The following is a 26890-nucleotide window of genomic DNA, read 5'->3' as shown; positions in this document are numbered from 1 at the left end:
GCAGCAGTCTGGGAGCTGACCTTGTTAGTGAAAACAGAGGCAAAAAAAGCATTGAGCACATTAGCTTTTTCCACATCCTCTGTCACTAGGTTGCCTCCCTCATTCAATAAGGGGCCCACACTTTCCTTGGCTTTCTTCTTGTTGCCAACATACCTGAAGAAACCCTTCTTGTTACTCTTGACATCTCTTGCTAGCTGCAGCTCCAGGTGCGATTTGGCCCTCCTGATATCTTTCCTACATGCCCGAGCAATATTTTTATACTCTTCCCTGGTCATATGTCCAACCTTCCACTTCTTGTAAGCTTCTTTTTTATGTTTAAGATCTGCTAGGATTTCACCATTAAGCCAAGCTGGTCGCCTGCCATATTTACTATTCTTTCGACTCATCGGGATGGTTTGTCCCTGTAACCTCAACAGGGATTCCTTGAAATACAGCCAGCTCTCCTGGACTCCCTTCCCCTTCATGTTAGTCCCCCAGGGGATCCTGGCCATCTGTTCCCTGAGGGAGTCAAAGTCTGCTTTCCTGAAGTCCAGGGTCTGTATCCTGCTGCTTACCTTTCTTCCCTGCGTCAGGATCCTGAACTCAACCAACTCATGGTCACTGCCTCCCAGATTCCCATCCACTTTTGCTTCCCCCACTAATTCTACCCGGTTTGTGAGCAGCAGGTCAAGAAAAGCGCCCCCCCTAGTTGGCTCCCCTAGCACTTGCACCAGGAAATTGTCCCCTACGCTTTCCAAAAACTTCCTGGATTGTCTATGCACCGCTGTATTGCTCTCCCAGCAGATATCAGGAAAATTAAAGTCACCCATGAGAATCAGGGCATGCGATCTAGTAGCTTCCGTGAGTTGCCGGAAGAAAGCCTCATCCACCTCATCCCCCTGGTCCGGTGGTCTATAGCAGACTCCCACCACGACATCACTCTTGTTGCACACACTTCTAAACTTAATCCAGAGACACTCAGGTTTTTCCACAGTTTCGTACCGGAGCTCTGAGCAGTCATACTGCTCCCTTCCATACAGTGCTACTCCCCCACCTTTTCTGCCCTGCCTGTCCTTCCTGAACAGTTTATAACCATCCATGACTGTACTCCAGTCATGTGAGTTATCCCACCAAGTCTCTGTTATTCCAATCACGTCATAGTTCCTTGACATCACCAGGACCTCCAGTTCTCCCTGCTTGTTTCCAAGGCTTTGTGCATTTGTATATTTGTATATATTTTTCCCCAACGCTTTGTCACATCGCAGAGCCACACCAGTTCTCCCTTCTGGATTTCCTTTCTTCTGCCTGTGATGGCACACGTGCATTCCACTCTCGCTGTCCATGTGCCCCATTGCTCAGCCATCCAAAACTTCTTGCCTCAGCAGCACCCATCCAGGTGGCTCACGCACCCTCCACTGTGGCACGACACTGCAGGTATAAAGGACAAAGCTGCCCTTGTGCACCCACCGGCCCCCGAGTCTTTCTTCCCACCCAGGCTGGTCATTGGCATGACTTTGGCAGTACGTCTCAGCCTTTGTGTAGATAGTTTTGTGTCTCCTAATTAAGAAGTTTCTAGTTTAAAAAACAAAATCTGTTTCTCTGTTCCCCATTTGGGGAGCTTGTGCCAGGGTCTGCCCCAGTCACTGGGCTTCAAGTCTTCTGCGTCTGGCACAAAACACGGGCCTGTCAGCAACTGCATGACTCTTGTCTTAAGTGAGGCCTGGGCAAGACACACTTAAAGGACTGGTGCCAAGTTTGTTAGGACTTTATGCCGAGAACAAAGGTGGCCAGGGAAGCTAGGCTGACGCCCACCCTAGGCAACAGCCCAGTCTGAGTCAATACCGCATGCTGCAGCTTCAGTCAGAAGCTCCCCGCCAAGACTGTCGGAGTCCCGGCCCGCGTCTCCTTCGCCTGTGCCCCAGAAGAGGCCTGAGGCTGCCAAAGGGGCACCAAGCCTGGGAAGCGCTCCACCCCCCAAGCTGGCTAAGCAAGGAGGAAAGGAGCCGGGTAGTGCGTGTTCCAGTTTGAGGCATGGCGCCTTCTCCAAGTTTGTGGCACTCGCGGCAGCGTTGACTCCGGTGCTGCTGCAGCCTCTGTCAAGTCCAGAGCCAGAAACGGCAACCTCAGCTGCAGCAGCACCGCGGCAATAGGAGACCGTCTCGGTGCCAACAACACCAGAGGTTGTTTGCTGTGGTGAGAGACCTCCTCAGCCTGTTGGTACCCATGTCTCCAGCAATACAGTTAATAGCTCTCCCGGTGCCCTCAGATTGCCCAGCACTGAGTCTTTTGGAGCAGCACCCTGATCTGCACCACTCTTACAAGTCCGCCTACTCATCAGTACCCTTGGGGGCTGGGGGGAAGCTAGCAATGATGGCATTTCTTCGGCAGTCAGGGTCTTGGCACCAGTCTCTGGCACCAACAGGATCGGCCCCTCCATGGTAGGTGGAAGGAGAGGCCTCTTCTTCGGTCTCTGAGGTGGGATCATACATCTCCCAGCCTCAGAGCAAGACTCGTCCCACCCTGGACCCTACCACCCTGGGTACCCTCAGGCCTCTGCCTCAGGGCTTGCTGTGGGAATGGGGCCAGGAGGCCCTTGGGGCCTGATCCTTTATCAGTGGCCTTTTTGGAGCCCCTGTGGATTCCCCAAACTGCCAGGTCATCCTCACATCCTTCTGACTCAGTGGCCTCACCCAGATGAGGTGAAAGGTAGCACTGAGTCAAACCTGCTCCTGTGGCCAGTACTGGGCCCGGTCCCGAGCCACTGGCAATGACTCCCGAAGAGCCTGCATAGCAGCCTGAGGAACAGGTTGCGGAAGAGACATGCTGAGTTTTCATCCTCATCCTCTCCGGGTAAGGCAGTGTCTTCTGGGGTAACCTCATCCCCAGCTGACGGCTATAAGGTATAGCAAGAGCTACTAAAGAGGGTGGCTTTGGACCTGGGCATTCAGGTTTGTGGAGACGAGGGAGCCCTCTCCTCACCTTATTAATATTTTATCTACAGCAGATCCATCTAGACAGGCTCTGCCAATCAATGAGGCGATTTTGAGCCTATAATGTCCCTTTGGCAGACCCCATCATTGTGGCCTCCCACATCAAAGCTTGCAAAGTGCAAATATTATGAGCCCTCACAGGGGTTTGGCTACCTGTACTCCTGCCTCGTCCAGAGTCACTAGTGTTTGCAGAGGCTAATGAGAGGGAATGAATGCTAGGGGGTGTCAAGCTACCACCCTGCAAATCCAAAGGTGCAAAGAAGCTGGATTTATTTGGTAGAAACGTTTAGTTGACTGGAAGGCCACAACTTAGAATCGCCAACCAACAGGCCTTGTTGGAGTGCTATGGTTTTAACTGGTGGGTTTCTATGGGGAAAGTTAAGGATCTGCTGCCCAAGAATGCTAGGTAGAAGTTCTCCTCACTAGTGACTGAGGACAGGTTAGCGGTGCGGACTTCAGGTGCAGCCAGGGTTAGCTGCTGCAGACGCATATGCAGTCTCTATGGGAAGGTGCTCTTGGCCTCATTCTTCTGGTTTACCCCATGAAGTCCAGCAATCTATTCTGGATTTACCCTTCAAAGGTGCTTTGCTGTTCTCAGAGGACAGACACGAAGCTCCATGGCCTCAAGGACTCAGGGGGCAAACTTTGAAGTCTTTGGGCTTGTATCCCAGTATAAGGCTACAGCTCCTCGTCAGGACCTGTCCAGAAAGAAGAGCAGGGGTTTTTAGGAATATGTCTGCCTCTCCTTCAACTTCTGCATTAGCTCCTGGCCCTTCTAGACACTCAGTGGCAAGTAATGCTAAGCAGACATTTTGACGGCTCAGTCGAGGTTGTTATGCCGGTCTCCACGCTTCCAGATCCTGTTTCACCTATTTTTGCAAACTGTCTCTCCCACTTCTGCAGTGTTTGGTCTGGAATTACTTCAGACCAACGGGTCTTCAGCACTGTGGAACCAGGCTACAGCCTCTACTCCTCCTTCCCACCCTCCCCATCCCTCTTCAGGGACCATCTCATGAGAAGCTCCTCCTCGAGAAGGTTCAATCTCTCCTTCGGATGGGTGCTGTATAGGAGGTTCCACAAGGTCTCAGAGGGATGGTGTTTTTATTCCCAATCCTGAAAGTGAAGGGCGGGGGCAGGTCTCATCCCACTCTTGGGATTGCGTTTTCTCAACAAGCACTTAGTCAGTTTTCCATGGTCACCCTAGCTTCTGTTTTCCCCTCCCTTTATCCTGGAGACTGGTCTGCCAGTTCATAGGGGTAGTGTTGGACAGATCTCAAGAGAGAGTTTTCCTTCCAGACTTGAGGTTTCAGACAGTTCATGCCATTGTTACAGATCTCAAGTCTCACCCCATCACAAAACTGTTTGAGGCTCCTGGGGCATATGGTCTTGTGCACATAACGTGGTCCAAATATGCCAAACTATGCTTCAAAAATCTTCAGAGTTGGCTAGCCTCAGTTTATGCACTGAGCCGTCATCTCAACTTGGTAATGAGGATGCCCTCTCAGGTCCTTACCTCCCTCCAGACAATGTGTGTGGGGGTGTCCCCGTTGACTGTCCTCAACTGACCCTCACATTAGTGATGGATGCATCTGCTCTCAGCTGAGGGGCCCAACTCGGTGCTCTGCAGACTCAGGGATGATGGTCTTCAGGAGACCTGTCTTTACGTATAAATGTCAGAGAACTGAAAGCTATCAGGCTAGCTTGTCAGGTTTTTCTTCTGCAGGTGCAGGGGAAGAGCCCGTTTAGTTCTCACAATTCAGTGGCAATGTTTTACTTCAACAGGCAGGAAGGAGCCCAATCTTCCCACCTCTGCTAAATGACAACTCAACTTCGGGAGTTCTGCATTGCCAATTTGGTAGCCCTCAAAGCATCTCATCTTCTGGGGATGCAGAATGATCTTGCAGACCACCTCAGCAGATAATTTATGAATCACCACAAGTGGTCTTTTTGCTCAGATGTGGCCAGACTCATCATCCAAGGGGGGGGTCTCCACTGATTGACCTATTTGCCACAAGAACCAACAGAAAATGTCAGCAATTCTGTCCCCTACAAGGTTGCAGCCCAGGCACCCTGACGGATGCAGTCTTGCTTTCCTGATTGGTCAGGCTCCTCTATGCTTTCCCAGCAATCTGACTTATTCACACAGAGTATTGCTGACCATCAGGTGGAAACAGGATAGAGTCATACTTATAGCCCCAGCATGGGCCCGCCAACACTGGTTCTCCAGTCTCCTAGCTCTGTCAGTGAAGCCCCCAATTTTGCTTCATTTGGACTTGGACCTAATTGCCCAAGACCGTGATCAACAGCATGACCTACAAGCTCTTCATTTAACCATACAGATGTTCCATGCACAGGGCCGGCTCTAGGCACGAGCAAAACAAGCAGGTGCTTGGGATGGCACATTTCTAGGAGCAGCATTCTGGCCTTTCGTATGCAATCCAGACCAGAGAGGGACTCTGTCACCATCTTCCCTGCAATCTGGGGTGCCTCACAACGCCTTGCTGCTGTAGCTCCCAACCTGCCTGCCAGCATGCAGGTTACACCCTAAGTGTCTGTATGCTGGGCCAGCAGCTCTGACTTCACCAGCCTGTCTACAGCCCCACTCTGGCTTCCGCCAGCCTGGCTTACTGCATGCAGGATGACCCCAGCACACCCCCAGTCCCGAATTTCCTTAAAACCATCTTCCCTCCAATGTCCAGCTCTCTCTAGGATAGTTCTCTATGATTCAGAGAAATAATACGTTTTGTTTGTTCCTTTAAAGCTACAAAAACACATCACAGCCTAACTTAACTGGGGGCAAATACACCCTGCCCTTTAAACACAGCACAGAGTTGGTTTGTGGTAAAAATGAAACAAACAAAATAGATGCAGGATTAAAGGTGAGTTCAAGTACAAGGAATAAAGGAAATAGCTATAAGTAAAACAAAATATGCTTCTAAAAGTAAATCTAGCAAGATACTGGCTTTGTTCAAGATGGTTTTTCTCACCAGTTCTTCTTCTTCCCAGCCTGGCTGACTTTCCCTCAGTCAGCACCTTCCACAGAAGTACAAGGTGCTGGCTTCCCTTGACTTCTTGGGTGAACGATCTTTGCTGAAGAAGGTTTGTCACCCATAATTAGACTTCAGTCTGCATGGAGCACATGTGTACTCCTCAGTGGAATTCTCATACGGCCCCGCGCTCAAAGAGCTCTGTTTTGTACTGTCCAGGAAAGGGCTGGACAGTGGATTTAGCACGGAGGTGACGTTCTCAGGTGCAGACAATGTCAGGAGGAACAGAATAGGCTGCAGTATTTACTATTGTTGTCAATGATCCCTCGAAGCTGAGGATGGTTTTATCGGGTTTTATTTTTCATGGGTCCTTTGGTGACTGAAGAATCCGATTCTTGAGCCACAGACTCATTAACACACATTGCAGGAGATGTTGGAAGACAGGGTTGGGCTGTGATTGCTGTATGACTGTTGTCGTTCCTTTCTTTTCCGGCATTTTTCTGAGACCAGGGCAAGGCAATTTTCCTCAACAGTGGACATTCCCTCTGACAAGTCTTCACCAGTTATCCCTATCCCGGGCTGCTGTTTCCCAATGTGCGGTGTCATAGGATCATAGAAGATTAGGGTTGGAAGAGACCTCAGGAGGTCATCTAGTCCAACCCTGATGCCACATCTCTTGATGTTTATCTGAGGGTGTCTTTAAAGTGTTTCTTTTGGCCTCCTCTTTTCCTTTCTCCTTTGGTGAGTTGGGCATACGGCAGTTGTTGTGGTAAGTGTACATCAGGCATGCGCACACAATGCCCGCTCCACCTCAGCTGGTGCTGGATAATCAGGGCCTCTGTGAGGACACTGACATTAGTGTGGTTATCCTCCCACTTTATGTTGACGATCTTCTGAAGAAAGTGCTGGTGCTGGCGTTCCAGGTTTTTCAGGTGTTTTCTGTATGTCACCCAAGTCTTACAGCCATAGAGGAGAGTTGGGATTACCACCGCTTTGTAAACTAAAAGTCTAGTGTGTATTCTCATGTTGTGATTGTTGAACACCCAGTGAGACAGTCTGCCAAAGGCAAGACTGGCACAGCAAATTCTGTGCTGAATCTCAACATCTATGTCTGCCCTCTGTGAGAGATGGTTGCCAAGATTGGCAAAGTATTCTGCATTTTCCAGTTCTTCTTTGTCAATATAGTTCTTCCTTGCTGGGTCTGATGATTGACTGGGGACTGGCTGGTGGAGAACTTGTGTTTTACTGATGTTCAGAGTTAGCCCTGGGCTTTTGTAAGCTTCAGAGAAACAATTAAGGGCTGTTTGAAGATCTTCCCTTGAGTGTGCAACTACAGCACAGTCATCTGCGTACTGGCGATCGGTTATTGTTGCCGATACTACTTTAGTTCTGGCACGGAGTTCATGAGTGGGGTACTTATGACAACTCCATTCATGAACCTCTAGTGCCATTGGTGTGACTTCTGGAATGCATGTGTATTGGAGCCAGGCCCTGAAAGTCCCAAGCAACTTTATCACCGTTTAGGCCCCATTGTGAAACCCTGTTGCCAGTATAATTATGAATCAAGCAACGAACACTTCCCAAATGAATTCCGGGTGAGCTGCATTTATGCCTATGGGCTAATGGGTGAGTCAGATGAACAGGCCAAAGTCTGGGAGAGTGACAGACAATAGAAAGACTTAAGGGCACATTTCCACCTTCGTGTAAGTGCTAATTTGCACCTGAAACACGTTGGATGGCAGTCTCACAAATACAGCGCCCTGAGCCAGCCCACTGACTAATGGGAATGGTGCTGCACTGCATCGCATCATGCGACACCCAGGTTCAAGTCTCCTTTGCAGTCCGTAGTTTTCTGAGCTGGAAGGAGCGGGGAGGGCCACAGAAGCAGCGCATCAACTTCAGCTACTGTTGGGTAGCTCTTAGTCTTAGGTTACGAGTGGGGGAACTGAATCCCTCCCCCACCTGCCGGCAGCCACTCTGTGTCCCTCTGGTCCATGGGATTTATCTCCTCACACACCTCTTCCTGATTACAAAATGGAAGTGTAGTGTTGTGTCTAACCTGGGCCAATAGCTACACAACAGCGATGCAACAGTACTAATACAAAGCACAGTATTCTTACCTCAGCCCTGGGTAGCCACAGCCAGAGGGAGGCTAGGATTGTCAGCACGGCGTACCCTTCTGGTGCCTTCAGCCTCACAGAGCCTCTCATCCCAGCCTTGCTCCTTCAAAACTAACCTGCAGCAGATGCAGCTGTTTCCGAGCTGCGATTCGGAAGTTGCTCAAGGCCAGTTCTGAGGTCATCACATGACACAGCCTGTTGCTATAACGACCTCACACACACTATTGCTAATGCTCACAGCACACAGCTACTTACAGAAGTGCCTCCAGCTTGGCAGTAACTGTCAATGGAGTATTTTCAAAAAAAGAAAAGGAGTACTTGTGGCACCTTAGAGACTAACAAATTTATTTGAGCATAAGCTTTCGTGAGCTACAGCTCACTTCATCGGATGCATCCAGTGGAAAATACAGTGGGGAGATTTATATACACAGAGAAGATGAAACAATGGGTGTTACCTTACACACTGTAACCAGAGTGATCAGGTAAGGTGAGTTATTACCAGCAGGAGAGCCGGGGGGGGGGGGGGGGAGGTTGGGGGGAAGAACCTTTTGTAGTGATAATCAAGGTGGGCCATTTCCAGCAGTTGACAAGAACGTGTGAGGAGCAGTGGGGGGCGGGAGGGGGGGAATAAACATGAGGAAATAGTTTTACTTTGTGTAATGACCCATCCACTCCCAGTCTTTATTCAAGCCTCAGTTAATTGTATCCAGTTTGCAAATTAATTCCAATTCAGCAGTCTCTCATTGGAGTCTGTTTTTGAAGTCTTTTTGTTGAAGAATTGCCCCTTTTAGGTCTGTAATCGAGTGACCAAAGAGATTGAAGTGTTCTCCGACTGGTTTTTGAATGTTATAATTCTTGATATCTGATTTGTGTCCATTTATTCTTTTGCATAGAGACTGTCCAGTTTGGCCAATGTACATAGCAGAGGGACATTGCTGGCACATGATGGCATATACAGCATTGGTGGATGTGCAGGTGAACGAGCCTCTGACAGTGTGGCTGATGTAATTAGGCCCGAACATGGCTGCTACTCTGAAACTTGTCATTAGGCAAAGGCACGGAGTATTTTCAAACTCTCATGCGTGTGCAATACCTTTTTGTGTGTGGGGGGGAACATTTTTAAAAACTGTTTTGATGAAAAATATTAGCCCGAGCTTGTCAACAAACACTTTTCAAAAAATTAAACTTAGGAAAACACGAGGAAAATGCTTTTAACTGGGAGAAATTTAGCTCTTTAAAAATAATCATTCTGGAACATAATTCATATTTATTATAGGTAGCTTGTCATTGTAAAGCCTCTTTGTAGCCAGATTTTAAATGCTGTGAGTAGCTTTAGAGCTTTCTGGGGCAGAGACGTGCTTGCTACCATTCATCCATTACACACGTACTCTGCTGTATCAATAATAATATTTATCATGTGTGTTAGTCTTGTGGGACTCACCTGTTTGCAGGGATTCCTTTCACTGCAGGTTTCTTCCGCTTGGGGTGAGGCACACGCTGAGCTAGGCTTGTTTTGTGGTGGTGGCTTGTACTTGATGGAGCTGGGGTGGGGGCAGAAAGGGGTTTGAGGCTGGAGCACAAGGCATTGTGGGAAATGTAGTGTTTTCCTGAAAGCCAAATCATGGGAAGCAAGGCTTTGGGGTGGGGTTGTGGGGGCAGATTCAGGTCTACAGTTACCCTACTGTAAAGCCACAGTAAGTCCATTGACAGCAGTAGTGTTACTCTACTTTTACAGCAGCACCAGTGCAGAATTTAGAACTATAGCTTTAGAGAGGACATTCCCCAGAACTGGAGATGTGCTTTTCCCCTCAGGTTTGCTGATGGACAATGCACTGCGACAGCCAGGAGTGAGCACATTGTCACTTAGCATCTGATTTAATTGGTTTGAATGTTTCTGTTCCTGAAAACTAGAGATTGGCTTAAGAGCCCTGAAGCACAAGGTTTAATATCTGTTCCACAACTTTATCATTAATTATAATGGATATGTTCATTATCCATATAAAGGTCCAACTGCTTTTTGTAACTTGTTAAATTCTTGGGTTCAATGCACTCCTGTGGCAATGAGTTCCACTGTCTAATTACACACTATGTAAAAAAAGAATCCTTTTACTGGTTTTGAATGTCCCCATCTTGGAATTTCAGTGTTTTTGTATTATGAGACAGGGAGTAAAGACATTCCCGATCTATATTCTCCTGACCATTCATTATTTTAGTGCAAATAAAGTAATAGATTTAGTTAAAAATCTCCCCCAAATTCAATCTTTAGTCACAAATAATGTGCTGTAAATTGAGGAAAGATATTGTATTATTGTGATAGAATATACTCCTGTATTCACACCCTACACACTAGTGTAATAGTCTTTGTACAAGGTAAGCCTTGTGAGGTATCATTTGAAAACTCATAATTTGCTGGTCAGTATTGTCCTCATAAAATCTGGGTGCCAACATTGTATGTGAAGTTTTAAGATCAACCTGTATAGTGTTATTACACATGTTCCAAACCCCACAGCCCTGCCCAGACAGAAGTTGGCAAACAGGTTTGTCCTAAACAAAGGAATGTGTGCACTGCATAATTTAAGCAGTAAACAAGCCCTTAGGCAGGAAGGAAAGACAAAGGAAGTTCAAACAAGTGAGAAAACCAGCAGGGAATTTCCTTCCACATAGATTCTTTGTTGCCTGGTGCCCAGCCGGAAATGTTTTTCAAGTGGGAAGCTGAAACTATAAAAAGGAGGGACAAACACCCCAAGCCACCCCTCTCTCTCCCTCTGCCCATCATATTCACTGCACCTGAAGGGACAAAGGAAGCAGCAAGTGCAGGGGGAGGGGTCCTGACCTAGAGAGTTTGGTCCGTAAGACCACTGCTAACGTGATGAGAAAACTTTGCTTTGAATCTACTGTAGATTCATAGATATTTAGGTCAGAAGGGACCATTATGATCATCTAGTCTGACCTCCTGCACAACGCAGGCCATAGAATTTCACCCACCACTCCTGCGAAAACCTCTCACCTACGTCTGAGCTATTGAAGTCCTCAAATCGTGGTTTAAAGACTTCAAGGAGCAGAGAATCCTCCAGCAAGTGACCCGTGCCCCATGCTACAGAGGAAGGCGAAAAACCTCCAGGGCCTCTTCCAATCTGCCCTGGAGGAAAATTCCTTCCCGACCCCAAATATGGCGATCAGCTAAACCCTGAGCATATGGGCAAGATTCACCAGCCAGATACTACAGAAAATTCTTTCCTGGGTAACTCAGATCCCACCCCATCTAATATCCCATCACAGGCCATTGGGCCTATTTACCATGAATATTTAATTACCAAACCCATGTTATCCCATCATACCATCTCCTCCATAAACTTATCGAGTTTAATCTTAAAGCCAGATAGATCTTTTGCCCCCACTGCTTCCCTTGGAAGGCTGTTCCAGAACTTCACTCCTCTGATGGTTAGAAACCTTCGTCTAATTTCAAGTCTAAACTTCCCAATAACCAGTTTATAGCCATTTGTTCTTGTGTCCACATTGGTACTGAGCTTAAATAATTCCTCTCCCTCTCCGGTATTTATCCCTCTGATATATTTATAGAGAGCAATCATATCTCCCGTCAACCTTCTTTTAGTTAGGCTAAACAAGCCAAGCTCCTTGAGTCTCCTTTCATAAGACAAGTTTTCCATTCCTGGGATCATCCTAGTAGCCCTTCTCTGTACCTGTTCCAGTTTGAATTCATCCTTCTTAAACATGGGAGACCAGAACTGCACACAGTATTCCAGGTGAGGTCTCACCAGTGCCTTGTATAACGGTACTAAAACCTCCTTATCCCTACTGGAAATAGCTCTCCTGATGCATCCCAAGACTGCATTAGCTTTTTTCATGGCCATATCACATTGGCGGCTCATAGTCATCCTGTGGTCAACCAATACACTCCAAGGTCCTTCTCCTCCTCCGTTACTTCTAATTGATGCGTCCCCATCTTATAATTAAAATTCTTGTTATTAATTCCTAAATGCATGACCTTACACTTCTCACTATTAAATTTCATCCTATTACTATTACTCCAGTTTACAAGGTCATCCAGATCCTCTGTAGGATATCCCTGTCTTTCTCTAAATTGGCAATACCTCCCAGCTTTGTATCATCTGCAAACTTTATTAGCACACTCCCACTTTTTGTGCCGAGGTCAGTAATAAAAAGATTAAATAAGATTGGTCCCAAAACCGATTCCTGAGGAACTCCACTGGTAACCTTCCTCCAGCCTGACAGTTCACCTTTCAGTAGGACTCGTTGTAGTCTCCCCTTTAACCAATTCCTTATCCACCTTTCAATTTTCATACTGATCCCCATCTTATCCAATTTAACTAATAATTCCCCATGTGGCACGGTATCAAACACCTTACTGAAATCTAGGTAAATTAGATCCACTGCGTTTCCTTTGTCTAAAAAATCTGTTACTTTCTCAAAGAAGGAGATCAGGTTGGTTTGGCACGATCTACCTTTTGTAAAACCATGTTGTATTTTGTCCCATTTACCATTGACTTCAATGTCCTTAACTACCTTCTCCTTCAAAATTTTTTCCAAGACCTTGCATACTACAGATGTCAAACTAACAGGCCTATAGTTATCCGGATCACTTTTTTTCCCTTTCTTAAAAATAGGAACTATGTTAGCAATTCTCCAATCATACGGTACAACCCCTGAGTTTACAGATTCATTAAAAATTCTTGCTAATGGCTTTGCAATTTCATGTGCCAATTCCTTTAATATTCTTGGATGAAGATTATCTGGGCCCCCCCCAATTTAGTCCCATTAAGCTGTTTGAGTTTCGCTTCTACCTCAGATATGGTAATATCTACCTCCATATCCTCATTCCCATTTGTCATGCTACCATTATCCCTAAGATCCTCTTTAGTCTTATTAAAGACTGAGGCAAAGTATTTGTTTAGATATTGGGCCATGCCTAGATTATCCTTGACCTCCACTCCATCCTCAGTGTTTAGCGGTCCCACTTCTTTTTTCTTTGTTTTCTTCTTATTTATATGGCTATAGAACCTTTTACTATTGGTTTTAATTCCCTTTGCAAGGTCCAGCTCTACTTGACTTTTAGCATGTCTCACTTTATCTGTACATGTTCTGACCTCAATAAGGTAGCTTTCCTTGCTGATCCCTCCCTTCTTCCACTCCCTATATGCTTTCTGCTTTTTCTTAATCACCTCTCCGAGATGCTTGCTCATACAGCTTGGTCTATAACTCCTGTCTATGAATTTTTCCCCCTTTCTTGGGATGTAGGCTTCTGATAGCTTCTGCAGCTTTGATTTAAAATAATCCCAGGCCTCCTCTACCTTTAGATTCATCAGTCCAATCCACTTCCCTAACTAATTTCCTTAATTTTTGAAAGTCAGCCCTTTTGAAATCAAAAACCCTAGTTGCAGATTTTTTTTGTTAATCCTTCTGTTCAGTTTGAATTGAATTAGCTCATGATCACTTGAACCAAGATTGTCCCCTACAACCATTTCTTCTATGAGGTCCTCACTACTCACCAAAACCAAATCTAAAATGGCATCCCCTCTAGTCGGTTCAGCAACTGATGAAGGAATCCATCAGCTATCACATCTAGGAAAATCTGAGCCCTATTATTATTACTAGCACTCGCCCTCCAGTCTATATCTGGGAAGTTAAAGTCTCCCATGATCACACAGTAGTTCGTTAAGTTAAATTAGCCACCAATAAATATTTCATCTTTATTTTTCTTGTAGCCATTTCTGACTTTTATGCCTCATTACTTGTACTCAATTTATCGCTTTGTAGTTAGCAAACTTGCTGTATTGTTTTATCTAATCCAGTGTGTTCAAGTTGAAGTCTCTGGGTAGCTCCATTTAGGGTAACAAGTTGTGTGTATAGTATTCCCTTAAAGGAATAAGGGACTCGATATATCTGTACTGTCCAGGAGAGGGCTGGGCAATACAGGACATACATTTCTGGGGGAAGATCCAGGACTGGAGGAATGTTGGGGTCACCCTGCATCATAACCAAGGCTGGTAAGAGCCACAGTATGGCTGGCTGGCTGGCTGCCGCAAGTACACCGATGTAGCTGGGAATGACTTACATGCTGGAGGCTGCAGCAGCAAGGCATTGTAAAGGGCACCCCAGGTTACAGGGCAGGGGTGACACAACCACTCATTAGCCTGGACAGTGCCCTGGTTGTAGTAAAAGGAGGCCCTGAAACATAAATTCTTGCATCAGAGGCCCAGTCTGAGGCCTGAACCAAAGTAAAGCCTGAACCAAAGTACTTCCAGGCAGTGATAAGCAAAGCTGGGCTGTGAGCCAGATGCAGGTCCCACTCACAGAAGTTGGCAAGAAAAGGTTGTTAGAGGCACATGCACACACACACACAAGTGCTAATGAGAGGAACTTGCGCCAAGACGGAGGCAAGACACAACAAGGAACAGGCAGGTACATATTAAAGACAGGGACAAAAGGACAACATGATGGATAGATTCGTTTGAACTATGATGAATAATCGGTCCTGCAATGGTATAAAAGTAGGTCCTGGAGCGCACAACTTTGTCCAGCCTAGGGGACAGTGGAGTGTCCCGCCACTGACTGAGCTGTGTCCATTGCCAGGGAGAACAAATTCATAGTATGCCCTGTAGAGTCTATAGGGAATATTACTGTGCTTCGTTTGACAATAAACCTGGCTTGGGTTCCTTCGTACCTTACTAGATTCTGTGGTTTTTGGGGGTTCTCTCGGGGACTGCTGTGTTACCGATCTGCGCAGAGCTGGGGCAGCACACAGAGGGAACATGCACACAGCCGACTGTTATCATCATCGAACAAGACTGGAGCATCACACCGGTAGCTACCGACAGCACTGGTATGTCTCAATTCTGCATACTAAACAAAGAAGTTGAATCCCAGCCTCGGTATAGAGCTGCCGCTGTGCCAGTACAGTAACAGTCGTGGTACGTGTTTGTGAAGTGCTGGGAGATCCTGGCATAGAAGGGCCTATAACTGTGATCTCCCCAGGCCTGTGTAGGTAGGTATTGGACAGCCCGTTTCCTGAGTTATAAAGTGAGTTTACTGAGAGGGTAAGGACTCTCACAACTGTGCCAGAGCTGGGAATAAAACTCAGGAGGTCTGGTTCCCACTCTTGTACTCAACAACTAGACCACTCTGCTTCCTATAGTATCTGAGCACCTCCCAGTCTCCGAAGGGGTTTATCCTCACAACAACTTGGTTCTATCCCCATAGTACAGGCAGGGAATTTCAGTACTGAGTAGATTAAGCAACTTGCCCGAAGTCACACAGGGTGTCTTTGGCTGAACCTGGAATTGTTACGAAGTCTCTTGAGTCTCAGTCCTGTGCCCTACCATCTTTCCTCCTCTTAATGAAAAGGACCTGGGGATTACAGTGGACGAGAAGCTGGATATGAGTCAGCAGTGTGCCCTTGTTGCCAAGAAGGCTAATGGCATATTGGGCTGTATTCATAGGAGCATTGCCAGCAGATCAAGGGAGGTGATTATTCCCCTCTATTCAGCACTGGTGAGGCCACACCTGGAGTATTGCGTCCAGTTTTGGGCCCCCCCCTACAGAAAGGATGTGGACAAATTGGAGGGCAACGAAATGATTAGGGGCCGGGGGCACATGAGTTATGAGGAGAGGCTGAGGGAACTGGGCTTGTTTAATCTGCAGAAGACAAGAGTGAGGGGGGATTTGATAACAGCCATCAACTACCTGAAAGGAGGTTCCAAAGAGGATGGAGCTTGGCTGTTCTCAGTGGTGGGAGATGACGGAACGAGGAGTAATGGTCTCAATTTGCAGTGGGGGAGGTTTAGGTTGGATGTTAGGAAAAACTTTTTCACTAGGAGGGTGGTGAAGCACTGGAATGTGTTACCTAGGGAGGTGGTGGAATCTCCTTCCTTTGAGGTTTTTAAGGTCAGGCTTGACAAAGCCCTAGCTGGGGTGATTTAGTTGGGGATTGGTCCTGCTTTGAGCAGGGGGTTGGACTAGATGACCTCCTGAGGTCCCTTCCAACCCTGATATTCTATGATTCTATGAATTCAGAGGACTTTAATTGCTTGACTGGGTAGCTACCTAAAGCATTTGCACTGATTTCAACTGCCTGCTTGCTGATGTGGTGAAAAAAGATGTGGCCGCCCCTTTATACTGGAAGCTGAACAGGAGGGTGAAAGTCCACCAGGTTGTGCATACTTGTTAGAATATAAATATTGAGGCCTGCCTGTAAAGGCCTATACTTTAAGAACTTGGGTATATTTTTATCACTTAGCTAGTTACAGGAGTATTAAAACAAAGAATCCAAATCACAGTCTGCCTGTATATGGGCCTTCTCTCACCAAGATAATGGGAGGCCTTGTTGTTAGGCTAAGGCCTTTCGCTAAGCAGCAGGGGCAGCCATAAGCTGGGAGGCATATGGTTCCATCCTCACATTCCAAACCAGCCACACTGAAATAAGGTGCTATTGGGCGGTTAGGAAGATGATCCTGTTCTGATAATGCCCATCACCACCAGATAAAGAAACAGATCTTAAGATGGTTGAAGAAAACTTAGTTTGACAGCATCCTGTCTGGCAAGAAATCACTTATCAGTGGTTGTGAAACCCTCATTTCTGTATGTTTTAATCTTTATGGCCTCCACTTTTCTATTGTTAATCTGTCTGGTTCTCTAATTGTTTGTCTGCTGTATAATTAATTTTGCTAGGTGTAAGTTAATTAGGGTAATGGGATATAATTGGTTAGAGAATTATGTTACAATATGCTAGGATTGGTTAGTTGAATTTAAGTAAAATGATTGGTTAAGGTATAGCTGAGACTATTACTATATAATCTGGGGTCAAACAGGAAGTGGGGGGAAGGAAAATTGGAATCATGCTTGCTAAGGGGGGCGGAACGGGAAACAGAGACTCAGGCAAGGCTCTGCGGTGTCAGAGCCGGGAAGGGGGATGCAGGGTAAACACTCTGCGGCGTCAGAGCCGGGAAGGGAACACTGGGGAACAGACTCTATTGGAGTGTAGAGATAAGCCCAACTGGTGTAAAGGGCTTCGGAATATGCTTGCTTGGAAACTAACCCCAATTAACATTGTATTGTCTGTGCTTCGGACTTCTGGTCTTTTACTGCTTGCTGTCTGCATGACAAGAAGCAGGGAAGCGGGAGGGTTGAGGGAAAGCCCTCTAACATCTTGGTGGCCTGACTCGGATGCATCACGCTGGACAGGTAAGTAGCAGCCAGGTAGGGTGACTGGGCAGCAAGTGTGAAAAATCAGGACGGGATGGGGGGTAATAGGAGCCTATATAAGAAAAAGACCCAAAAATCGGGACTGTCCCTATAAAATCGGAACCTCTGGTTACCCTACAGCCAGGTAAGTCCCCCTCCCCAACTGTCCACACAGATGCTTGGAGGGGTATGGCAGGCTCTCATAATGGTAGCTGTGGGTCCTTGCAAGCTGGGGTAATGGTCTTTTTGGATAAGTGGATATGGAAGAATCAGGGCCCATTCCAGGTGCAGGGGGTCAACCTGGGATGAGATTAAGGAGGAAATGGGAGCAGTGTTAGGAGATCCAGAGGGATGGGGACTGGCTGAGGAACCCACCCTCCTTGGTAAATGGGTAGCGGAAGGAGGTCTGTGCCCATGGGGACAGGATGCCTTCCAGGGCAGGAGGCACTTAAGTCCGCTGGTAGGAGGTTTGAAGTAAAGGCAACATTATAGGAAGCTGCCAGTAATCTTTCAAGTTGGTGCTACTCCAGCGAAGGCTACTGGAGAATTGTAAATTAGAGTTAGGGGTGGTTAAAGATGATTTGGCACAACAGAGTTTGGAGTCAGAAGCAGAGTTAACAGACCACCTTAAGAGACATGAGCTGGGACTTGGTCCTAGGGGAGCAGAGAAAAAAAAGTTTCAAAGTGAAAAACAGCAGGGATTGCAGGAGTGAGTAACAACCCCCACTCTTCTCCCAGAGCCAGGATAAAAACCTGGGGGTAAGGGTTCCTAACTGTTTAAACTTAGGGAGCCCCACCCTGTGCTCAGAACTAACTATATCCTTCTCTTCCTCCTCCTAACAGACTATCCCTCTGAAATGGGTCACTTTAGGGGATTTTTCAATGTACATTTGGGGATTGTTTTTGAATTTTTTTAACTTTACTGGGACATTCACCCCAATGTTATGGTTCTCATATTTTTCCAAGCAACCTTCATCCTTTTGTTGGTGACACTGTCAAAAACAGATGCTAATCAGTGATAGTGTTAATGTTTTAATAGAAGGGATGTGGTTGAAAGGTTAAAGTGACGGACTTGGTGGTCTTTTGGTAGTTTGCATTTACAAATTAAGCTTCTGTAATTTAGATCAGTGTGTGACGTCACACTGGACAATGGAGGTGCATGCTAAGAGAACATACCATAGAGTGCTGCAGGCCCTGAGTCTCCAGGAACATGCTGCTTGCTTAAGGGCTGATTTATTAAGATGTTTGTGCTGTAATTATTAATAGGAGACAAGAAACAGAAGCCTTGCATTTCCACTTGTCTTGGTTTGATTGTTGTCAACTGAACTCAGAGGCGAATTGTTGCATCTTCATGCAAACCGGTATGATGAACTTTCTAGGCTAGTTTGGTGATGGTGCTGGAATATTTTTCACCTTTAAGGAACATTTCTAGTTTTCTTTTTAATTAAAAAAAAAGAAATGTTGGACCACTGTAGACTTTTCTCAATCTTGGGAACTTTCTAAGATAATACAAGGGGGATGGTCACTTTTCAGATATATTTTGGACATTTCTGGTAGTATTTTACAACCGTTTCTAGATAACTGAATATTTCTGGAGGTGCTTCAGGGTACATTTTTTAGTTCTTTCTAAAATGCTTTGAAAAGGATCCCAAAAACAATCACCAAAGAAATGGTCAGAGAAGGTTCCAGTCCTGCTGGAACATTTCAGAACGTTTTTCCATTTTGCAGGAGCAATTTCAGACATAAAACTGGAAATACACAAGACCCATACCAGGACACACTTATGCACCTGAGTAACAAGCCGTTCAATTGAATTCAATGATAAAGTTACCGCAAGCGTTTGGAGGAGGGGAGCCTTAAGATTTTTGGGACAAGGACCAGGTCTTCTTACATTCTCTGGGAAGGGCTTAGCACACTTTCAGGTAATAATATTCAGATCTTTTCAAGCACTTTGGTTGGGGGCATGTCAAGACTTTTTTTGGACACTCCTGGGACTTCTCTCAGAGTTTGTTTGAGGCCAACATCCAGACCTTTTGGAACAACTCTGAGCTAGGGTTTCGTCTTGTCTCAGAGGCCATTTCTAATGTAAGTTTGGATATTTGGATGTTTGTGGTTTTTGAGGACCTTTTTGGCCTTGTCTTGAGCACACAGGGAACATTCAGACATTTTTCATATAACGCTGGCACAAATTTGGAACCATTTCCTGGCTTTTCTAGGATATCTTAACAGCCAAATTGACATTTCTGGAGTACACTAAGGACATTTTTAGAACTATATTTTATGGGCCTTTGCTTGGAAATTTGTCTCTTTGGAACTTTTTGTGTCTTCCCTGGAAACACTGACTATTAGCCAATCTTTTTTGATTCTTCAGAGATATCAAAACACACCATTTTTTCCATTATATTGTTGCCCAGAATTTGTTTGTTACTCCAATCCCTGTTGCAGTCTAAATTTTGGTAATTTCTTCACTACCTCAACTTTCTCTTCTGGCCTCTTCCTCGACCATCCCAACCCCTGCTGTCACAATCATCTCCCTTTCTTGAGCATCTGCACTGACATCTACTTTCCACGTTATGTTCAAGCTTGTGTTCACTTTCAATTCATTCCATGATTCTGTCCATGCTTACAGTTTTGACTTCATCTCCGGCCTCTCCCGCCCTCCTTTAGTTCATGCCTGACTTTGTGCTTTCCATAAGCCCCATATGGTTAAGTCTCTCTTTTCCTCCTAGCCAATATTTCTGAAAATCTACCTGTTGAGTGAAGCATTCCAGCTATGACTAATGACCGCTTACCTCACTGTTCTGTAATTTTACTGTGCAGTCTTTAGGGGATGGACTTGTTACCCAAAGTTCACCTTTCGTACAGAACTCAGACACACTGTACAAATATATGTGCTTCTGGAGGGTGGCGAGAAAGGTCCCTGTGTGGTGGGATGTAGGGCCAGCTCTGAGACCCTGTAATGAGTAAGCCTTAAAGTTTTAATTGAATTGTATTTAATAATCTCAGTCAATCAAAAAATATATGGCACTACTAGTTTCTTATTACAAAGGACAGCTTCAGATTTAACAAACCCACAATTTTAACAGAAACCTCACTTTGTGCACTTTCTCTAATACAGTAACAGACCAGAAAAACAAGATATTCCATTTTATATAAGCCTTTATTTACAACTTGTTTAACAACTGTACACTTTTTTGTAGCCTTGGAAGCATTATTGTATTTGACTGGGAAAAACATTATTAAAATGTTTGCATTCTTCTGACCATTATCTTGTATTTTTTCTTTTTACAGATATGTATATTAATGCCACTACCATGACAATCTGGTAGTTACAGGATAAGAATCCATAGGTGAACTGAAAAGGGAAATTAATGCGTTCACACTCTAGAAATCCATTCTCTGACAGAAAATATATTATTGACAATTTCACAAACAGTTATTTTGATAACTGGTCAACACAAATTAGGACAGTCAAACAAGCTGCCACTGAGAAAATAAAACAGTCTCTTACGCACACATCCGGTTAGTACATTAGAAACATGCTTGGGATCACCCTCTGGGGGAGAGATGCTAGGATAACTTAATTAAAAGAAAGACAGCACATTTACTTGAGGTTACTAGCTCAATCTGACATTTCTCTACTGCACTGAGTAGACTCAAACAGTTATGTCAAGCTAAAAACTTTTCAGGAAGATACAAATGCCTTGGCTTCAGAACAGCTTGAATAGTAAACTACTAATCTACACAGCCAGGCTGGTGGCGGGGAGAACAGCTCCAACACACCCAGAGCCACTACTCCAGAAGTCTCTGTCTAACTCCTCGACAGTCAAATGGCATTGCCAGCCCAAAACTACCAACTCTGGAGACATCGATATCCAGCAGCGGTTGGGGAAGACATCACCAGCTGCACTACAGAGTTGGAAAATGCAGCTCAAAGCCACTCATCCATTTCCCAACGAGGAGAGAAGGCATGTTTATACAGTACCTCCTAGCAAGGGATCTACGGTTATTAATGCTGAAATGTCACATACCAGGCCCAGGGGGCTCTTTGCTGTGCATTGTTCAAGTATTGCCTGGCCCACCCCGATCAGATCCTAAGGCCTCTGTGTGGGACAGATTAGTGACACTTCTGATGCCACCTACATCCTGAGCTCCCCGGATGGTGAAATCTGTAACTGCATTGCCCCAGCAGGCTGGGAGGTTGTAGAGATGAGCCCCCAGCTCCCCCGGCAGTGATGAGAGCCCTTCCTGACAGAGTACTTGGATCCCATAAGACTGAAGAACCTCCTGCATGGCCCTCAAGAGAGGGAATGTGGAGGGATGAGTCATCCTGCTCTGCCCTCCAGCAGAGAGAATAAGGAACACAGTTCCATCCCAGTCCTTATTTTCTCCCCTACCTCCTGCAGAGACCCCAGTCCTAATCTCCCTTTGGCCCCCACAGAAGAGTCAGTGATTGCTGTAGGGCAGAGAAAGGGACAGTGAGCTACATGTTCCCCTGCATCACTCCTCACATCACCGCCTCCAGATCTGGTGCAGTTTCCCTCCAGGCTGATCAAACCCGGGGTGTATCTGACCGGGAGGGCTGCCTGGGACTTACACATGACTATTAAGGGCAAGGTGAGAGCCCAGGCCCTAGCTAGTTGGACCTGGTGCTGAACAGAATGCTCCTTACAGGTTCTGAAGAGGCTACGGAGACTAGGGGGGCCCAATACTCCTCCAGCCCTGCCCCACCTATCCCTGTGTATTGATGTGAAAGGAGGGTGCACAGAGCAGGCCTCTGTACCAAGCAAGGGATGTGCTGCCCCTATCCAGCCTCCCAAGTGCTTTGCAGGCACAAAGACAGGGTCAATTTGCCCCTAAGGCTCTGATGCTTAAATTTGCTCATGAGTAAAGTTAAGGACATGTCTAAGTTTCTGCAGGGTTGAGATCTAGGTAGGAAGCGTGGGGTTGCTCAAGAACTGGACTTCTAATCAAACGGAACAATGTACAGTACTAATGATTCCAGATTCTCTTGAGGCTTTTTAGCGAATACTATGGCTTACAAGGTCTCACCTTTGCCCCAGATGTTAAAACGACAGTATCTACACAATAAACACATGAACTTAGAATACTACAAAACAGCATTTCCTCATGTCTTGTATCTTGCCAGTGCTGTCTGTCCAAGTACAAAATGAAAATACAGTAATACAAACATGTGGATATTTAAGAATTTAAAATTTTAAATAAGCAGCTTTTAAAATTAGTCAATATAGGCAGAACAAAGCATTTTGAGTTATACTGTCTACATACTGCAAATCTTATAGCAATACTTCATAATACAAAAAAACAGGCATGCTAGTGCAAATGGAAATGAAATAACTGAAACAGGGATAAGAAAAAGACAACTCAAATAGTACAAGTAAAATATAAACAACCCAAATAAGCTGGCAAGGATATTTTGCATAATACTGTAAGTCACCAAGTGTAGACTGATTTTATACTAGTTATCTCCATTCATGTTCCTTTCTAGAATTGTTTAACTTTTGTACACAGATAGAAAAAAATGTTACTGAAAGAAACTGATGACACAGCTAAATGGACAGAGAAAAATGTAACAGTCACAAACTACTGTGTATATACATATTAAGAAAGTATGCAATGTTTGTAAATAAAATATTGCATGATAGTTTGTCCAGGCTTGGAGCTTAGCAGATATACCTTGCTTATTTTTTAAGGAACATGGGAGGGTCAAACAACAATTCGTAATAGTTTTTTCCTGCAAGAAAACTTTCTTGGCTTTACTTTAAATATTAAAAACCTGATTAAAGCAGAGCCTTCAAATGTGCAAGAGCTTTAACAGATGAATGATCAGAAAGATACATTTATGACCTCATTAAGACTAGCTGTTGTCTAGCTTAGCAAATGGAAATGGAGCAGAAGGTTGTGTGTTAATAATCAGAATGAAGTAGTCAAAGTGGATAGACAGAAAAAACGGAGTGCTGAAAGGGAACTGTGTCAATTTACCAAATACCCTCTCAAGAATTCTGAATATTGGCTTTTCCCTGGCCCCAGTCTCCTGGGGAGACTTTATTCTGGAGGGGAGGTGGAAGAGGGAGATGGTAAAGCCACTCCCCAAGATGGCAAGCTTCTTTGCAAGTGGATCTCTCTCTTTGAAATCAGATGCCATGAGTCTTAAGTGGTAGAACTGGTTAAGTTTTGGGTTATGCAGTCTGGACAGAAAGCAAGTCATGCACTGAACAGTCCCTGTTTGATAAATAATGCTGCAGGTCATGCAACCACATCACTGCAAACAAAAAAATAAAGAAGAAAGTTAAAAAGCAGCCAACATTTCATTACTGTTAAAAATGAAAACAAATGTTTTCTAAGCAGTTTAGTAATGCTGTGTCAAGTTATAGCTCAGCTAGGTCAAGGGGGCTTCAACTGCTATTTTATTAAGGTGACTAAAAGCATTCACAATATGATTAATGTGCTAACAGCTGAATGGAGGAACAAAAGCTAGTCTTGGTTTAGATCAGTGCTGCCACCTGGGGTGGGGGGGGGGACTGGGAGGAGGATCACTTGTCCCCAACCTCCCTCAAGCTTTTTGCATTTGGTCAAAGCCCCACAGGCCATGGAGCTGGGGATGGCTGTGGCCTGGCCACTTTTAAGCAGTGGTCCTACACTAGAACAGTACGGCTGCTGCCGGAGTGGTCCAGAGCATTGCTCCAGCTGAATCGTGACAACGGCGCTGAAATTTAACCAGGCTGCCACTCCACACAGATAGGCGACTGGGCCAAATGGTGCTGTGCCTTGGCACATGGGGTGGGAGTTCCTTTGCGGCGGAGCTCAGGGGAGTCTGTTGAGAAAGCGAGTCCTGGCAGCAAACACTCATGCACGGTGTGGGTAAGAGAGAGGGGATACTCTGGAGCCGAGGAAGACCTTGGGTGGGGTGAAGAAACTAGGAGTGACAGGAACGGGGTTTCTGCTGGAGGAGGGGGGTGGGGGAAACTGGAATTGCACCCTTGCCCCCCTCCAAAAATACCTGAAATTGGCACCACTGGTTTAGACATCCTAAAAGGGAGTCTTGTACAACTCCTAGTAACAGACCAAGGCCCAGATCCTCAAAGGTATTTAGGCACCTAATTCAAATCAATGAAAGCTGAGCACCTAAATACCTTTGGGGATCTGTACCCAAGTGGCCATACCCAACACCTTAGTGCAGAATGCCTTGTCAGACACATACGAAGCTCAAGGAATAGTTATGAAATTGGCCTCCACAAGTTTCACTCATTTTTGCTGCCTGTGAGCACAATCAGTAAAAAAAAAAAAAAAAACATTTCCAGATGTAAAAACGTGTCTCTCTCACATCATGAGTTTTAACCATTGAAAAAGGCAATGGAGTTATAATTTTCATTGTCGTCTGAGAGAAATTCCAGATAGTGTTACAAGATAAAAGCATTCTGATTAAGCATTAGTTTTGATTAGCTGCACCAAAGCAAGCCTTTGTTTGATGCACATCCCGTGTCACATTCTTACATTAACAAGCTTTAGTCATTTGATTTAAAATAAGTTTTTGATCAAAAGCAAATTTTAGATATTACTGCAGAAATATACAGAATAGGAAAGAGACTTGTTTCTAGTGTCCGCTCATTCTGATTTTCAATAATTCCAGCACAATGTAAACAGCAAATGCTATCCTCTGATAGAAGACATGCTCTGTGAATTTGGTTTTTTTCTCTAAGAATTTCCCTGATCAGTACCTGATTCTAATAATGCTTCTTGTGGCACGAAAATCTGGATTTAATTTATTAGAGAAAATATTTTTATGACTAAAAGTTAAGACATTTCTTTCAAAAGTTATAACTACAGCACAAGTCCTGTAGCTGATGATTTAATTCTATGGAAGCCAAAAGAATACAGTAACTCAAGTTTGCTGCACATAATACAAGTGTACAGGCGAGTCTCATCTTACACTGGGGTTACGTTCCGTAGTCAGCACGTAAAGCGAAAATCGCGTATAGTCAAAATTACATTTAGTGTAATCGCAGGCGGAATCGCCCGCACTACAGGTACAGTATTGAAATGGTTATTTTTCTCTTTTTTTTCTTTTTTGTTTTGTTTTTGCCGACCGTGCAAAGCTGAATTCGCACATGTTAAATGCGCGTAAGATGAGACTTGCCTGTATTCTTTCAAATTTCTGTAACAACAAAATGACCTTCCTGTGCGCCTCCCTTCTCACCTGTTTCCGCCTAACCAGAATACTTTTTATTTAGGAAAGTCGGAAATTGCACACAACAGAGAGAACAGACTGTAACAAATTAAGTGAAAGAAAATCAGGAATGCATTAAAGAATGCATTCAAAGCAGAATATTGATAAAGTGTGTTTTGAATAACACATCCCTTAGATGAAGTGCATTGTTATCCACTCAAGCACTGCTAAATGAGCCTGCACACTGGGGTGTGGATGATTGGAAATAATAAAATGAACAATTAATTTTAGTAATGCCATAAAAAGTTAAAATGTTAAAGCTATCTGAGATCAGAGTTTACTTCTTTAAATGGAAAATCCTGTTTTTTTACTCTCATCAGAATTTGAGATAATGCAAATCTACTTGTACAACAGGACTAAGTGAAATATAAAGGTACACAGCCAATGCACATTAACAGAATGGAGAGAACAATGTACTCTTCAAGGTGTTAGTGGGAGTCCTTTGAAAAAACGGGTAAAGTCTGGCCAAGGACGTTACAGAATACACTATGGTCCTAGAGAGGGAGAGATGCTATTACCCTTCCAGCTAGAATAGTGCACGTTTTATTACTAGAAAAGAATCTGCTAACAACTTCTTCTAGGAAAGATTTAAACAGCAGGAAATTTTTCTACAATTTTAACAGCAGCTTGTTTTTGCAGCACCGTTTTATAAGACTGGAGAAATCCAAGATATAGGGGCAGATCCTCAGCTGCTGGAATGTGTCATTGTTTCGGCTAGGAAGGAGTTATGATGATTTCCAGCAGCTGAGGACGAGGAGGTTACATACCTGTAACTGGAGATTCTTCGAGATGTGTGGTCCCTCTATGTATTCCACTATGGGTTACACAGGTGCACCACACGTCTGGAGTCGGAGATTTTGAAAGCCGTGTCAGTTGGTCTGCACACACACCCTGGCTCGCCTCGTGTTTCTGACCAAGGTGATGAAAGGCAGGGTGAACCAACCACCTCTTCAGTTCCTTTGCCACCGCCGAATCAGGATCTGAAGCAGAGGGGAAGAAGGGCGGGTAGTGGAATACATATTGACTTACGTATCTTGAAGAACTTCTAGTTACAGGTAAGTAACTCTTCTTTTTCTTCAAGTGACAGTCCCTATTGTATTCGACTGTGGGTGACTGACCAGCAGTACGAAGCAGGTGGAGGGTGAGGATGGTAGGGTCGAGTGGAGAATCGCCATTCACAATGAGGCATTAGCAGCCGAGTCTTGTACCAGGTTGTAATGTCTTGCACTGTGTGTACAGAGCTCCGCAAGGGTGCTTTACAGATGTCTGGGAGGAGTACATCGTGAAGAGATGTTACAGTAGTGGTCTGGGCTCTTGTGTAGTGTGCTCATAGCCCCATTGGGAGAG

The 26890-nt window shown here is 45.0% G+C and overlaps 1 protein-coding gene across 4 annotated transcripts in view; it reads right to left on the bottom strand.

Moving 5' to 3' along the window:
• Positions 1-26890, bottom strand: part of HOOK3 (hook microtubule tethering protein 3) — a 192917-nt gene that overhangs the window by 42950 nt on the left and 123077 nt on the right. For 3 of the 4 annotated variants that reach the window (XM_043546661.1, XM_037902286.2, XM_037902287.2), the window contains one exon: positions 20437-23578. The exons of the other annotated variant lie outside the window; for it this stretch is intronic. In XM_043546661.1, coding sequence (XP_043402596.1) covers positions 23563-23578 — 16 coding nt within the window. In that variant the 3' untranslated portion in view covers positions 20437-23562. Of the gene's footprint in view, positions 1-20436; positions 23579-26890 lie in introns of those variants that run through there. 4 annotated transcript variants of the gene reach the window in all.

This window comes from Chelonia mydas, chromosome 5 (assembly GCF_015237465.2).
Source record: "Chelonia mydas isolate rCheMyd1 chromosome 5, rCheMyd1.pri.v2, whole genome shotgun sequence".
NCBI classification, from domain to species: Eukaryota; Metazoa; Chordata; order Testudines; family Cheloniidae; genus Chelonia; species Chelonia mydas.
Note: the sequence above shows the minus strand (reverse complement) of the source record. Positions and strands in the feature narration are given on the sequence as shown.